Genomic DNA, 15,949 nt, shown 5'->3' on the forward strand with positions numbered 1-15,949 from the left:
TTGTAGTCATATTAGTTAGATTTTCTAGATGTATAGAGATATATTTCAGTTAGATAGGTATTCTTTAAACCTTTTGGAGATCTTCAGAATATGACATTAAGACGTTTTAATAACTTAGGTCTTTTCATGACAATGAGATACATCTGCTCCTGGCAGTACAAGCTACTTAGAGAGGAAGATGGGCATAGAAGAGGCTCCTTATGTAGTTGGTTAGCCATTTGGGCAAGAAACTGCTCTTGCCTGGACTGCCTGACTGGACATGCAGGGCCCACAGAAAAATGACTGCTAAATTTGCCTAAAGGTGAGATGGTCCTTTGGGGTTCCTGCTTCATAACAGACTCTACTAGACATTCTGCAGGATACAAAAGAAAGTGACTGGCAAAACTGCCAATATAGGTGGAACTGTCTTTGAGATTTTCTGCTTTATGAAAAAGTCTGCTGGATACTATTGGCCTGTAGGCTGAAGATGGATGCCCTAATGGTCAACTTTGGGGGACTGTCCAGGCAGCAAGATGTCTCTGTCAATTCTAGAGTTTTGAAAGTTGCTTACAATGCACTTCCTGTTTACTTAGGTAATATTATATACTTCTGGAGTTTTTGATGGAGTTGAAGAATTTATAGCTTTCCTTAGTTATGATAAAAGATAAAGTAGATATAAATATTGTAACTGTAATTCTTGTTTGATAACTGTTTTGTTATATGTAATTTTACTATGTTGAAGATAAAGCCTTCCTTTTCATTTAAACAGAAAAGGGGAGGTGATGTGGGATTTCCCTCTGTATACTTGAATACCATTAATGAATAAACTGATTTGAACCTATAGCTTAGAACTTAGATAGGTGGGGGAAAGATGGAACTGAATTCTGGGAGAAAGAAAGGCGGAGTCAGGGGGATGCTATGGAGCTGCCACCACTGGAAATAGACATGCTGAAATTTTGCTGGTAGGCCATGACCTCATGGTGATATACAGATTAATAGAAATGGGTTAAATTTGTATGTAAGAGTTAGCCTATAAGAAGCTAGAGCTAATGATCCAAGCAGTGTACAGTTTCTGTGTGATTATTTCAGGTCTAAGCTAGCTGGGCAGCTGGGAACGAGCAAGCAGCTGCCTCCCTTGTTGCAACATTAAACCAATGTACAGAGAAGTAACCCACTATAAAATATGTATGGTCTTCATTTTATAGTTCCTCTGACTTTTCTGGAGAGGACCAAACAGGAAGCACATTTCACAAACCCATGATGGCCAATGCCCAAAATAAACGTTCAATGATGTGTTTCTGTCCCTTGTGGATTAATAAGGTGTGCATTCCTATGTGCACTCTCATCAATGTGCTGATTCTCATCTTGGACTACCCCCAACAATGCTGTAATACACACACAGGTTAACAGACATAACATATGGCCTTCTGTGATTCCCAAGGGATTAACTCATTACTAAGCTTTAGTCACATGACTCTGGATAGATTACAACCACATATATAACCACCACACCTTTTTCTCTTTTTGTTTCTTAATTGTCTTTTGAGATAATCTTGCACAGCCTCGACTTGCCTCAAAGTAACTACATGTTTGAGGATGTTCTTAAACTTCTAATCCTCCTGTCTCTACCTCCCAAGTGTTAGAATTACAGGTATACTACCATGCTTGGCTTGAACAAATGTTCCTTTTCTGGTGAGGGAGATGCTGGGGCTGGAACCCCATGCCTTTAGCATGTACTCTAATATTGAACTATACACCAAGTCTTTGAACATATTAAATAAGATAGGGACATTGGGCTCATGACAGTAAGCTAAACAATACACATTGTGTTGCTCCCACAGACCAAGTCTTTAGATGCAGAATTTCATTATATTATCATATCTGGTTAGGCTCAGATATTTTTTTTTTTTTTTTTTTTTTGGTTTTTCGAGACAGGGTTTCCCTGTAGTTTCTAGAGCCTGTCCTGGATCTAGCTCTTGTAGACCAGGCTGAGATATTTTCTTTGAAATTAAAAATGATAACACCTTTAATCCCAGCACTCGGGAGGCAGAGGCAGGCGGATCTCTGTGAGTTTGAGACCAGGCTGGTCTACAAGAGCTAATTCCAGGACAGGTTCCAAGCTACAGAGAAACCCTGTCTCAAAAAACAACAAAAAAAACCAAACTCATTTTAAAAAAATCTTGTGAAGATGTATTTATTATATTTTAGATGTATGAGTGTTCTGCCTGCATGCATGTATATGCACCATGTATGTTCTTGGTGCCTGCAGAGGTCAGAAGAAGGTACTAGATCTCTTAAAACTGGAATAACTGTCAATTAGGAGCTACCATGTGCATGCTGAAAACAAAACACAGGTCTTTTGCAAGAGGAATCAGTGCTTTTAACCACTGAGGCATTCTCCAGACCCTGGAAGTTAATTTTCTGAGGCTCTTTATATGTATGCTGAGATGTGTACTGGATTGGGGGTGTGGGTGGGAAATCTATTCACGGGAAGAAGAGAATATAGTTGATACGCAATAGGCATCCAACATGAGTACATATGTAAACACATAGTACAAAAGCATGCATGATTACAAAGTGTCCCTGAGAAAACTGACCTTAGAGAAACTGAAGGAACTTTACCCCCTCTTCACATGACCCCAGAGATCTTTAGTCCACACCCAGTGGCCTCTGAACACTCTAGAAGGATGATGGCAGCACTGACACACAAGGAGAGAAGGAGGAACTTCCCACAGATAAAAGGTATAAGGTAATGCAATGTGAGTGATCCTGATGAGGGCAGACAGAAGGCTAGTCATTGTGGGGTGGGGTGGGAGGGGCTTACTGCCATTCACTGAAAAGCCCACTCAGTCAGTGAGAGAAGGAGGGGAGATGAACTACATTCCATGTCTCCATTTCCCAGAAATGAGTGTGTACATTCTAAAATGATTGCTCAAAGTGTTTTAAAATGACACGATTATGCTCATTATGCACTCAAGGTTACAGGTCCCTGCACTCTCCTCACCCCCTGGTACACGGTGAACAGGTCTTTAATATCCCACCTTCTTAAAGACTCAGAGAATCCAAAAGCTGTGCTATTGCTGCGTCACGAAACTTGAAATTTCCAACAAAGGAAGTACTCATGTTGGGTTGAGGACGTCACTAAAAACCAAATAAAACAATAATCGATGACAACAGCAAAATCCCCATCACCACCATGATCATGTAACCCTGGGATAGGGAATTTCTCCAATATACAAATTCAAATTGTTGAGTTATCAAAGAGAGATTAAAGAAATGCTAGCCATTTTAATCTTTTTGCACCAAGAAAGGAAATAGCAAGTCCTATGAAAGATGACACAGAGCTAAGGAGAGAGGCTCTGTACACAAGAGAAGGGAAAATATGGGACAAGCACTTCAGAGGAACAGGAAGTCTTGGGAGGCAAGGTACCTTGGGAAGACACAGTCTTGGACTTTCACTGTTGTGCCCAGCTTTACCTGACAAGACAATGGTTCTCTTTGGGACATGCTAGCTCTCTAACAAGTATTACCCAAGAGAGCTGCATGGAAAGACAGCATACAAGAGAAATCAGACAAAGACTTAGGAGAAGCCGGGACCTAGTTCATGGTGGTAATTTTGGGTCATCTTATCTATAAAGTCAGATTCATAATGGAGGAAATAAGAGAATAAAATGTTTTACAAGAAAGGATGGTAGGAAGCCAATGCCTGGGAGGACAAGTCCATATAAGATTGGAAGTGAGCTCCAACACAACCTAGGACACTGTCTTAGTAAGTGTCCTATTGCTGTGAAGAGACATCATGACCACAGCATTTCTTATAAAGGCTTGCTGACAGTATTAGAGGTTGAGTTCATTCTCATCATTGCAGGGAGTATGGTGGCCCACAGACAGACACGGTGCTGCAGGAGTTGAAAGTTCTACATCCAGATCCATAGGCAGCAGGAAGAGAAAGAAACTGGGCCTGGCTTGGGCCCTTGAAACCTCAAAGCCTACCTCCAGTGACACACTTCCTCCAGCAAGGCCACAATTACCCAAACAAAGCCACGCCTCCTAATCCCTCTCAAGTAGTGCTGATGACTAAGCGTGCAGATATATGAACCTATAGGGGTTATTCTTAATCAGACACCAAACAGGAAAAAAAGCTGTTGAGAAATTGATATTCTTTTTTTTCTTTTTTCTTTTTTTTTTGGTTTTTCGAGACAGGGTTTCTCTGCAGCTTTTTTTTTTAGAGCCTGTCCTGGAACTAGCTCTTGTAGACCAGGCTGGCCTCGAACTCACAGCACTCGGGAGGCAGAAGCAGGCGGATCTCTGTGAGAAATTGATATTCTAATGGTAATTAAGTATCTGGTTATAATAGCCTCTTCTAGAGAAATGCAAAAAAGAAAATTTAGAAAATGCTTCCTTTTGGTTAAACTTTATTTTGGAGCTAAATAACCTCTTCTGGCTTTCCTACCTATAAACCAGAAATGATGCCAGCTGCTTCCCAATGCTGTTGCACATCTTAGCAGAGTGTGCACACATGCACAGACGGTATATTTAACACAGCATCAGACTCAGAGTGGTTTTTAGATGATAATTATTGTTTTGTATAAAACAAGCACTCCTTTTTGTTCTATAGTTTAACCTAGAAGTGTGTTGTTAAATATTTTCCTAACACACTGTCAAGATTTTCTCTTGTGTGGGATTCTATATCAAAGCTTACCATATTAAGTCCCAAATTACTAAACTCATTGCAGAGTAGTAAAGAACTTTCATCCTTCAAGACCTGGTGCATCACACTTCATGCAGACAGTTTCACTCATATGCAACACAATCAGGCATAATTTCTGCAATTAGCGTTTCATTAAGGGGTGTCAGGGCTAATCTTGGTTATCAGCTTGACATACTTGGAAAGTAGGATCCTCACAATTGGGGAATTGCCTCCATCAGATTGGCCTGTGACATGTCTGGACAGCACCTGGGCTATGTAAGAAAACAGGTTGAGCATGAGCCAGGTGGAGCAAGTCCATACGCTGTATTCCTCTGTGGTCTCCATTTCAGTTCCTTCAACCAGGTTGTCACCTTGAGCTTCTACCTGGCTGTCCCTGATGACAGACTATAAAATGTCAGCTAAAATAAATTCTTAAACCCTTTCCTCCCGAAGTCACTTCAGTCACGGTGCTGATCAAAGTAAGAGATGCAAACTTGGACAATGATACTAATGCAGCACTAAAGACTCTCCAGAGAGACTAGAAAAGCTTCCCAGAAACTGCCAAGCAAATGCATAAAGACACAAATCCTAGAGCCTGTCAAAAATGGACTTAGTGATTAGAATCCACAGGGCCAAACATGGTGATACACACTTTTAATCCCATGACTCTGGAGGCAGAGGCAGGCAGATCACTGTGAGTTCAAGGCCATCTTGTCTACACAGTGAGTTCTGGGTCAGTCAGGAATACACAGTGAGACCTTCTTTCAAAAAAAAAAAAAAATCTAGCATTGACAGCCAGTTTTCACAACAAAGAAAGTCATGAACTTCCCTTCAGCCAGCAAAGCCGCTAATCACTCTTTTCAACATCCTTACAAAACATAGTGACAATGTTGTAACACCATATTAAAAAAAAATGCACCTCCTTTTGTTGTTTAACACGATTCCTTTCTCAGCCTAAGCAAACAGACTATTTTCCCATTTGTGAAGCAAGTCACTACTGTCCCTAGGTTAAGCCACATTGGGTCCAAAGCCCAGAAGCTCTGAGTACAGCATGAAGGCTGTACAGGCTGTGCACACCTTCCACCAGAAGCACCTGTGACATCACTGGAGGCGACAGCAGGGTTCAGTCAAGCCACTCTGCCTGTACCTTGCATGGCACCACTCACAACAATAAGAAGCTATTCCCAAACCGCCTCCTTCCTGTAACTTGGTCTCATTAATTTTTCTATCATGTAGGGTAATTGTCTTACCGCAGATGTTAGCCGAGCGAGAATTTCATCGCTGCTTTCTTCTGAGTCTTCCACTTTCTGATGAGACCTTTGAAAAACAAACAACAAATTAATCCATAGGGCTGGTGGCTCAAACTTACCTACCAAGTTATGGGAAATAAAGGGCAAAAATAATTGACATTGTCATTATGTCATGAGTAAAAGTATGTAAATAGCACTGTGTTGACAGAGTCAGAGACACACAGTCCTTTAGCAACCAACTGTTCTTTAGACTCAATTATCCAGTTCCTCTTCATACTGCACCAGCTGAGTTCGGGAAGCTACTCCCCAGACAGTATCATAGGATAACCATAACATACCTGATTACAGACACAGTCATGAACAAGAGTAGATGTGAACATAAGGCGGCTAAGTACTGAGTTCCCCTTGAACTAAATGGAACTGTGAAGCTATGAAATGTGAATTTTCCAGTACATTTGAGTTCCATACCAAGCAAATTAACTATGAAATAGTGCATTTTAGGCTTAATCCTACGGTGAAAATTAGAAAATGAAACAAAAAATACAGAAGTACTTTGCTTTCAGAAAAATCACAGCCCAGGTGAAAAGAAAAAGTTATGCAAATATCAAGTAATTAATGAGATATAGCAGTACAAGATTATTTTGTTTAGCAAAAAATCATCTTTATTATTTACACAAATGTGTCTCTGTTATGCCCACATTATAAGTCCCTCAAAGACCAGCAGGAGCCAGGCAGTGGTCGCGCACGCCTTTAATCCCAGGACTCGTGAGGCAGAGGCAGGCGGATCTCTGAGTTCGAGGCCAGCCTGGTCTACAAGAGCTAGATCCAGGACAGGCTCTAGAAACTACAGGGAAACCCTGTCTTGAAAAACCAAAAAAAAAAAAAAAAAAAAGACCAGCAGGAATTCAAATTTGTATGCAAAAGCAAAGAGCCTGTATCGCAAGCCTAAACTTGGGGTCTCCATCCGTCCCGACAGAGCAGTTGGATCAGGGGGAGCACTGAGCTCAGCCATGGCAGGGTTTTGAAGGAGTAAAGGATTCAGGGGTGGGGAATTCTGGACTCAGATGGGGTTTGAATTCCTGATTGGGCAGGAGTGAGGCAACAGAAGTCTTGTCAAACAGGGATTAGTACTGCATTGCTATAAGGGAATTGATAACCTATATACAAGTTAGGTAAGCTATTCTTAATCTTCTGGAGCATCTCGCACTTGTTTGTCTCCATTCTGATTGGTCCTCTGAAGGGTACAGTGTGTGGCTTTTCCTGGCTATTGTAATGGTGAGGCCTAGTCTCAGTATTGCTAGTTTGCAGCCTATCATGGCTGCACTGATGCTAAGGTAGGCCTCTTCATTTTTACTTAAAAAAATCTTATAAATTACATTTTTTTCCTGATTTGGTCAAAGGAAACAATGAATTAATACCAAGTGAATACATAAAACTGTATCTTAGAACTATTTCCACAAGCAACCCCTTTTAGCACACTCTATGATGAGAGATTCATGGTAATTGATCTGTTGAGTCTGTTGAGCTAAGTATCAGAAATGCAGTGCAGTGATTGAATCCCATCTCAGTAGCTGGGGGGAGCCAGCTGGAGAACCCTAAGAAAAGAAGGCCCTATTCCAGTTCTTCACAGAAGGGAGCAGCAAATTTGTAAGAAGGGTCAATCCAGTTGAACAGTTCTGGCATTTGATTTCTTAATTCTGGAAAATGGTAAACCGCTTTTCAGAAAGAAAGTCACGATCCTAAAATCTCAGGAAGGAATACAAGCCCCTGCCTTTCTAAGAGCGGAGAGATGCACCTATGAAGTCCGGCCCGGCTGGACCATGCCCTAACTGCCAGTGTTTGAACAGCTAACTAAAGATCTGCAAAGGAAACCGGGCATGTCTTTGAAGTCACCTGTGAGTATTTCAAACAACAGTCAATATTATTAAAATTCTTATTTCCTTGGAAAGGAGGCTATGCTGGACAAGAAGATGTGAAACTACACAACTCCAGCCACTGAGCCTGATTTATATGATTAGGCTTAGTGACCGACCAGAGCTGACAGGGAGTTAAGGACCAAGTGTACCAGCCAGCACAGCACTGAACGAGGTCTTATGTGGCTGCATCTGCCCATCATCTGCGGTACAAGTGGCTTTTCAGGCCTGTCGGACCCAAACTGATAGTTTCCCAATAAGACTGCACGTCCAAGCTTCTCTTGCATCCAGGACAAGCAGTTCAGGGGAAGGAGGGACTAGGATGGAGAAGTTATCTCCGCCTCTATAAGGGGCCATATCACATATCCTGTAGGTACTTTGTCCCTCTGCACAAATAAGTTCCTCCTCACAGTGAATACATATAGTCTCCAAATTGTCAGACCGTGCCTCCCCTCCCCCCTCTCTCCACCTTCTATCTCTCTACAGCTTGCCTTAACAATTTAACAAAAACACCACCCGGAAGTTGAGTTAGCGGGCATGAGACAGTATGCGCTGGCACAGACTCAGCTGTGAATCTGTCTTCAAAAGGCTGCCGAGAGGAGCTGCAATTCCAAGGGAAGCTCCTATGTCTACGACTCGGGATGGTTCTTTTGTCAGCAGTCGGTGTGCTATCGCTGCCTTCCTGAAACATAATTCCATCCCTGCTCAGAGGCAGAGCTATCTTCATCACACTCCCAGCACAAACAGTCCTTGGCAGAGACATTTCTGCTTCCTTTTACCTCCTCAGTCACCATGATCTTAGCACATTCACACATAGAACACCCAAACCTCTCTCTAGTTTCTGAATCCTGCTGAGCATGCCTGGTTTCTCCACCTGCCTTCCACGTGGCTTCATCCTCACACACGGGAATCACAGGCCCCATGAAAGCCACATTGCTTTCCTCCTCCTCCCTTCATGGTGTCCTGATCACTCCCCATGACCGGTCACCAATCACATCCTTTCACGTTCCTTTCTCCAGTTCTGCTTCCTTTGGCCCAGGCCTTCAAGCCCTCTCAGACGGTAACCCCATTTTAACCTACTTGATTAGCTCTGGTCTCTCTTGTTCTGTTCAATCTTCCACAGCCACCAAGACACCCTTTCTAAACCCCAGATGTGGATGTGCTGTTCCTAGATGTCACCCAGAGTAGCCTTGTTGCCTACTGTGAACAGTGAAGTTCAGAAATACCTTTTCTTCCCTGCCCACGGGGTTCCCAGCTCCCCACAGTGAAAGCTTTGTACCTCTCATGGAGCCTAAGGGAGCTCAGGGAAGCACGGCTGCTGACCCACAGGCTAACAGTGGGGAGCTGGAGTTAGAGAAGCAGTAGGGGACAGTGGCTCTCCTGTTCTCACCGCCCCACTTGGTCCTTAACTCCCTGCCCAGCTCTTTAGGAAAATGTCAGAAGAATCACATTTGCATAATACTGCAAACTTCTACAAATTGTGAATAAATTCTTATTTTACTTATACAAACACGTAACGGTGCAGCTCAGGAAAGACCAAGTTTTCCCCATCAGACTAAGTAGACAATAAACCAGACAAGGCAGAGAGGCAGCAAACATATGTCCGGTCGGCATATTTTCCATTATCACTGGGATATACTATGCTGCTAAGTGAAGAAGAGAGGGAGAAAGAAGGGAAGCGAAAGAAGCTGTATAGTTTGGCAGTCAGAGGATGGAAAGAGAGACCCTGGCTGGAATGCACCTGTAAGGGACAGGGAAGTGGCTCTGGGAAGAGAGATGTTTTGCTGCATACTTGTGGCTAGTTGTAGGACTCTGGACCAGTTAGGAATTCTGGAGCTGATGCCCAAGGACTCTGCTTTTCAATGAAAGCCAGACCCACTAGTTCTCCAAGGGAATGCACTGAGCCCTGGTGCAAGACTGGTCTTTAAAAGCCCGTGAAACCTAGTATCTTAGAGTTCTATTATGTGGATACAGGGATGGCAAAGTTTATGTTTCTTGACCCTGGATCCTCTAGCCATCAAGCTGGAAACATATTATATCATATCAGATCATTCTACCCAAAGTGTCCGCAGTCCTGGGGGGAGGTGTAGGAAGAAAGAAGAAAGAAAGGAAGGAAGGAAGGAAGGAAGGAAGGAAGGAAGGAAGAAAGAAAGAAAAAAAGAAAGAAAGAAAACCACAGAAAGTTTTGCCCTCTTCCCACAGTGCTCCCAATCTTAACTGGTGGCAATAGCAACACTGTGTCCCCAGTTAGACACCATCCTGGATCCTCCCCATTTCCTCCTTCTGCTTCCCTACCCACACTGAGGCACACTGTGCAAGTGATATCCACCCTGCAATGCCTCTGCTCCTTCCTTCAGGGAGTTCTTCCCACTTCTCACTGTGGTGTTTATCACTGCTGCTCTAGTCCCAGCCCTGACCCGAGAATGGCCTTGAAAACATCTAGAGCACGACCCTAGTCTTCTACCTAGACCTAGAGTCAGGGAACCTCAACTGAGGAATTTTCACAGGTCAAAGCAACCAGCAGTCATGTCTTTGAGACGCTGTCTTGATGGATGATTGGTGGAGGACCACTGTGGGCTTCATCCAGCACCAGGCTGGACGAGTGAATAAGAAAGGTATCAAAGCAAGCTAGAGAGAAGGCCAGTAAGCAGTGTTCTTTCATGGTCTCTGCTTTAGTCCTTGCTTGATTTCCTGCCCCGCCTCCTCAGTGGTGGACTGTGACCCAAAAGTATAACCCCAAACCTTTGACTCCCCAAGTTGCTTTTGGTCAGACTGTCCTACCACAGCAGAAAGCAGCTAGAACAGCCTACATTACACTGTGACTCCCCACCCTGCCTCACACTGCGACTCCCTACCTCACCAGATAAAGCCCAAAGTATCTTTTGTTCAAAAATCATATAACTTGTGCTGCTCTGTGCATCAAAAGGAAACTCTGGCAGCACAGGAGAGTGAGGAGGCAGGAAGGGTGGGCAGGAGGGCAGTGCTGTTATCCGGATGCTGAGGCAGCACAGGGGTCTGCGGCCGGAAGTCACTGCTATAGAGCAGATGCAAATGCACTAGGCAAAGTAGGAAAAGCAGAGACAATCAATGATTCAACTCCTAACACTTTGTGTTAAGAGGCAAGGGTTTAAAAGTATGTTTTACTATTATTCAGGTGTGGCCAACCTGAATGATCAAGAGGTCAGGAGATCTGGAAAACAATTCTATTGAAACAACAATCTGTACTCAAGCTCCCTAGAGGAGACATGGCACACCAAGGAGCTATGAGAGAAGAAGCCCTAGGATCAGCAAGGCCAAGGTGGGAGAGAGAGGCAGGATTGAACCGGCTGAAGAACGGCTGTTTGGCATAGTTTCACCTGACTCTGGGAGCAGGGGCTGTCTCTAGTTGCCTGATACTGCAGTGGCCAAGGCAAGTGGAAAGCCCCAAAGAGAAGACCAGGAGGCAGATTTTGCATTGATTAGTCCACATATGAAAAGGACTTGCACAAATGAATTCTTTACTATCCAAAGGGATAGTGAAGAGATTGACCGGTCTTTGGAAGGGCATCTCCTCAGGGTCAAGCATGGCCTTGGAATATGGAGTCCACGCAGTCAGAGAGGAGGCATAAGCAGCACAGCCAGTGAGATGGCAACAGATGTGGTCCCAGGAAACAAACACAAAGGCTGCTTTGAAAATAGCAGTGTCACAGCGTCAAAGATGCTGGCCTGTCCAGGAGGACCCGGACTGAGAGTCAACCACTTTATTTGGGAGCACAGTCCAAGGACGTTTTAGTAGAGAAGGCCTCCTCTCAGACAGAAAGGACCCCACATCTCCCCTCTCAAAGCAGCCCTCATTCCTCCCAACCCCCAGTATATCCCACAGGGCATCTTGTTGAAGAGCGGGGAAAGAAGTACACACTGTATTTGAATAACTTCACTATATTAGACCAAAACTGGGGACTCCTTGACTACCCAAAAGGATGGGTTTCATGTAGATAACAGATACCAGGTCCTTTAGCAAAAAAAAAAAAAAAACAAAAAACCAAAACCAAAAAGAAAAAGAAAGAAAGAAAGAAAATGAAAATGAAAAACACTGTGTATTTCTTTCCATGTCCTAGCTGAGCAATAGTAACCCTCAGCAAGTCATTTAGTATTATAATGTCACCCATCTGTGACTAGAAGGCCTTGGGTTTAGGTATTCAGGGGTCAGTGAGAGACTGCTCGGAGACAGCCTCTTTACCCTTGCAAGCTGAAAGGTTCCATACTGTCATGAGCTGAGCTCAGCTCCACAAAGCCTCAGCACCAAGCAGGATCTTATGAGGAAGAAGCAGCACGCAGGTTCTCCTGGAACCACTAGGCCATCTTTCTAGATACTGTTCTTTCCTCAGCCTCCACTCATCCTCCTGTCTTCCCACCCAGAATAACAAATGGGAGCTGGGAAGAAGTTCATTGGATTTGGGCATTTGTGTGAAGGAGGCACTGCAGCTATCTCTTTCCCCGAGGCTATAACCTCTCAAACTATCTCTTTTCGGGGCACAGAACCCATTTTCTAGAGAGCAGAGGATATTTGTTTCCACAAACCAGGCATCAGGCTTGCTCAGCCCCATTCTTCTTTCTGCTGCAGACATCCTTTTTTAAAATGATAAAATCCCCTTTATTATTTTCTCTTCTTAAAAATGCATTTGTACAGAACAGATTTGTGTTTATAGAGGACATTAAGTGGTTTTCTGGCATCATTTTAAAGTCGTTTAGAGAGGATGGGAAATTAGGGGGGGGGGCTAATGTGGAATTGTGTAGGTAGACCTTAATAGCTTTCAAATATCAGAAAGTTTATTAAAAGCACCACAGGATAGGGGCTTTAGTTCACAAATGGAAAACACGGAAATCAAAAGGACTTCAGAGGGCATTTTGGTTAGAAGGAATAAAAGTGAGACAGCACAAGGCTAAGAATAACATGGAAGAATGGATTTTCCTGAGAAAATTACCAAGAATAAGAACAGTGGTTGACCGAACACAAATCCAAGACACTTCATAGGCTAGGTAGGCCTTGGGCTCCCCCTTGAGGGCTGGGCAGAACTTAACAAGGAAAGGAAGCAGAGCAGAGAGCAGGAGAAGATGACCAGGGTGGACAAAGACTGAAACAATGGCAATTTCTAGGTGAAAGCCAGAGTTATGACGAAAACATGTGCAGGAGCCAGGGGAGGTGCTGTCACAATTCAGCCGAAAGATGACGTCGCCAGCCATCTTTTCTCTGGCGGTCCACTAGCTCCAAGTCTGCTTTCAGAAATCTAAGAACAATTAGGACATATCTTCTCTATCCTGAATAGAATTGTGGTATTAACATTCTTTTTTATGTTTTTTATTGTTTTTATTGAGCTATATATTTTTTCTCTGCTACCCTCCCTTCTCTCCCCTCCCCTTCTACCCTCTCTCATGGTCCCCATGTTCCCAATTTACTCAGGAGATCTTGTCTTTTTCTACTTCCCATGTAGATTAGATCCATATATGTCTCTTAGGGTCTTCTTTGTTGTCTAGGTCCTCTGGGATTGTGAATTATTGGCTATTTTTTTGCTTTATTTCTATGAGTCATTTATGAGTGAGTACATATGATATTTGTCTTTCTGGGTCTGCGTTACCTCACTCAAAATAATGTTTTCTAGATCCATCCATTTGTCCAGAAATTTCAAGATGTCATTATTTTTCCTGCTGTGTAGTACTCCATTGTATAAATGCATCACATTTTCCTTATCCATTCTTCAGGAGAGGGACATTTAGGTTGTTTCCAGGTTCTGGCTATGACAAACAATGCTGCTATGAACATGGTTGAGCACATGTCCTTGTGGCACGATTGAGCATCCTTTGGATATATTCCCAACAGTGGTATTGCTGGGTCTAATTTTCTGAAAAATCGCTATACTGACATCCAAAGCAGCTGTACCAGCTTGTATTACCACCAGCAATGCAGAAGTGTTCCCTTTCCCCACAATCTCTCCAGCAGAAATTGTCATCAATTGTTTTGATCTTGTTCATTCTTACAGGTTTAAGATGGAATCTCAGAGTTGTTTTGATGTGCATTTCTCTGATGACTAAGGATGTTGAACATTTCCTTAAATGTTTTTTCAGACATTTTCGATTCCTCTGTTGAGAGTTCTCTATTTAGGTTTGTACCCCATTTTTTTAAATTAGGTTATTTGTTCTTTTGATGAAAAATTTCTTGAGTTCTTTGTATATTTTGGAGATCAGTCCTCTGTCTGATGTGGGGTCGGTGAAGATTTTTTTCCCCATTCTGTAGGCTGCCGTTTTGTCTTGAATAACTTTATTCTTTTATGCTTGGCACATTGGTTTCTCTGTAACTTTGGAGCTTGTCCTGGAACTCGCTCTGTAGATCAGGCTAACCTCCAGCTCACAGAGATCCACCTATCTCTCCCTCTCAAGTGCTGGGATTAAAGGCGTGTGTCACCACCGCTGGGCTATACTTGGTACTTATAATAAGAATAAAGCAGGTCCTTAGCTTTCCAGTAACCATTTGTACCATTAGTAACTGTGACCAAATGCTCATGTTCACATCAAATGAAGAAAACTTGCTGGTGAACATGGCATTCTACAGTTGCTTCTAACCCTGAGACCTGACTGCATCCATAGTAATCAGTGTGCCAAAATATTGTTTGGATTTTTTTCATTGTTTTTAATGAGCTACACACTTTTCTCTGCTCCCCTAAAAGATTGCAAACAATCTGGAATTGATATTAGGGCTTTAATTTTTAAAATAACTGTCACTATATAATAATAATAATTGAAATTAGAGCAGGTTCAGGATTTACACATCATGACGCTTTTTCACCCCCTGGCATTCCAACTTGCTATATAGGGAGGTGTGGGGGCTAAACCATGACAACTGGATTGTTCACTGCCCTCCTGCCCCCCAGTTAAGTGTACCCAGGGATTGCCACTGCTGCACCGTGTGCAGAAGACATGAAATGGTAGAAGCCTGTCACAGAGCAGCGGTCCTTCTCTCAGAGTTCGAGAGGCCCACCATCATGGCCGTGCCGTGAAAAAGCATGTCCCTTCTCAGAGAGCTCCTTGGAGCTTACTGACTTGTGCCTGAGCCTCTCTTAGATGTGTCCAGTCTCCACGAAGAGCATATTACAATAAAGGATATTCCATGCCATGCTAATTCAGTGACACTGGGATCTATACTACGATCTCCAGGTCCTCTGTCAACAGTGGTGCTGACAAACCCAGAATCAATCCACAGCTCAGGCTAACAATTCTCAGAAAGGATGCAAGGATTACTCCATAACGTTGAGAACACATCACAGCAGGTGCACAAAGCTGAGGTGATAAAGCTAGGCAGATATAAATGCAAACTCTCAAACTATACTTGCCATTTGTATGACCTGGGACAGATTACTTGGACTCTGTGCCTTAGTTCCCTCACATACTGTTAATGGAAATTAACAGTACTTGTCTTAAGGAATCTTTCTGAGGTGAAACAGGACATAAGGTATTTGCTTAGTATAGTACCTGACATGAAATATATTCCTGACACCTAATTTTTCTAGCTGAAATGTATTGTTAATATAAGATTTCTCTTTGCTAAAAGTCTGAATTAAGGGCTCAGTAGTGTCATTTTTTAGCTAATAAGAGTTATATTTGTTTTAAGGAATGCATCTCTTGAAAGCTATATTCTCACCTGAGAAGTAAGGGCAATTCCACTTGCCTTACGAATATCAAAAAGCTAGAAGAGTCAACAATATGAGACAGCGCTCTGATGCCTGAAGAACGGCACATCTGTGAGTGATTCAATTGGCATTTCAACCTGCAGCTCCTTCCTGAAATAAGTTTGCCACTATCGCCAAGGATAAACAGGCATGTCATAACCCCATATCACGACTCAAGGAAGCTTCTTCTAATTATTTTAACCATACAGTGACTCACTATCTTCATGTGATGATTCACATGCTTTAATTTGCCAAATGCTGCTTCTAGATTATTTTCAGAAATTTCTGTTGAGCCCCTTCTTAGCACAGTCACGACGTGGATAGTGGATAAGATGTGAGTTAATATTTTACTCAACTTCAGCCCAATCATGTGTTTATACCTAATTTAGACCATCCACTCATTTAGTAGTAAATTAG

General features: G+C 42.8%; 1 protein-coding gene across 1 annotated transcript in view; it reads right to left on the reverse strand.

The window, feature by feature from the left end:
- The window catches only part of Rapgef5 (Rap guanine nucleotide exchange factor 5), a 226,124-nt gene that overhangs the window by 161,925 nt on the left and 48,250 nt on the right, over positions 1 to 15,949 (reverse strand). Inside the window, exon 6 of the mRNA XM_038337451.1 lies at positions 5,920 to 5,986. Coding sequence (XP_038193379.1) covers positions 5,920 to 5,986 — 67 coding nt within the window. The remainder of the gene's footprint in view (positions 1 to 5,919; positions 5,987 to 15,949) is intronic.

This window comes from Arvicola amphibius, chromosome 7 (assembly GCF_903992535.2).
Source record: "Arvicola amphibius chromosome 7, mArvAmp1.2, whole genome shotgun sequence".
In the NCBI taxonomy this organism is placed as follows: domain Eukaryota; kingdom Metazoa; phylum Chordata; class Mammalia; order Rodentia; family Cricetidae; genus Arvicola; species Arvicola amphibius.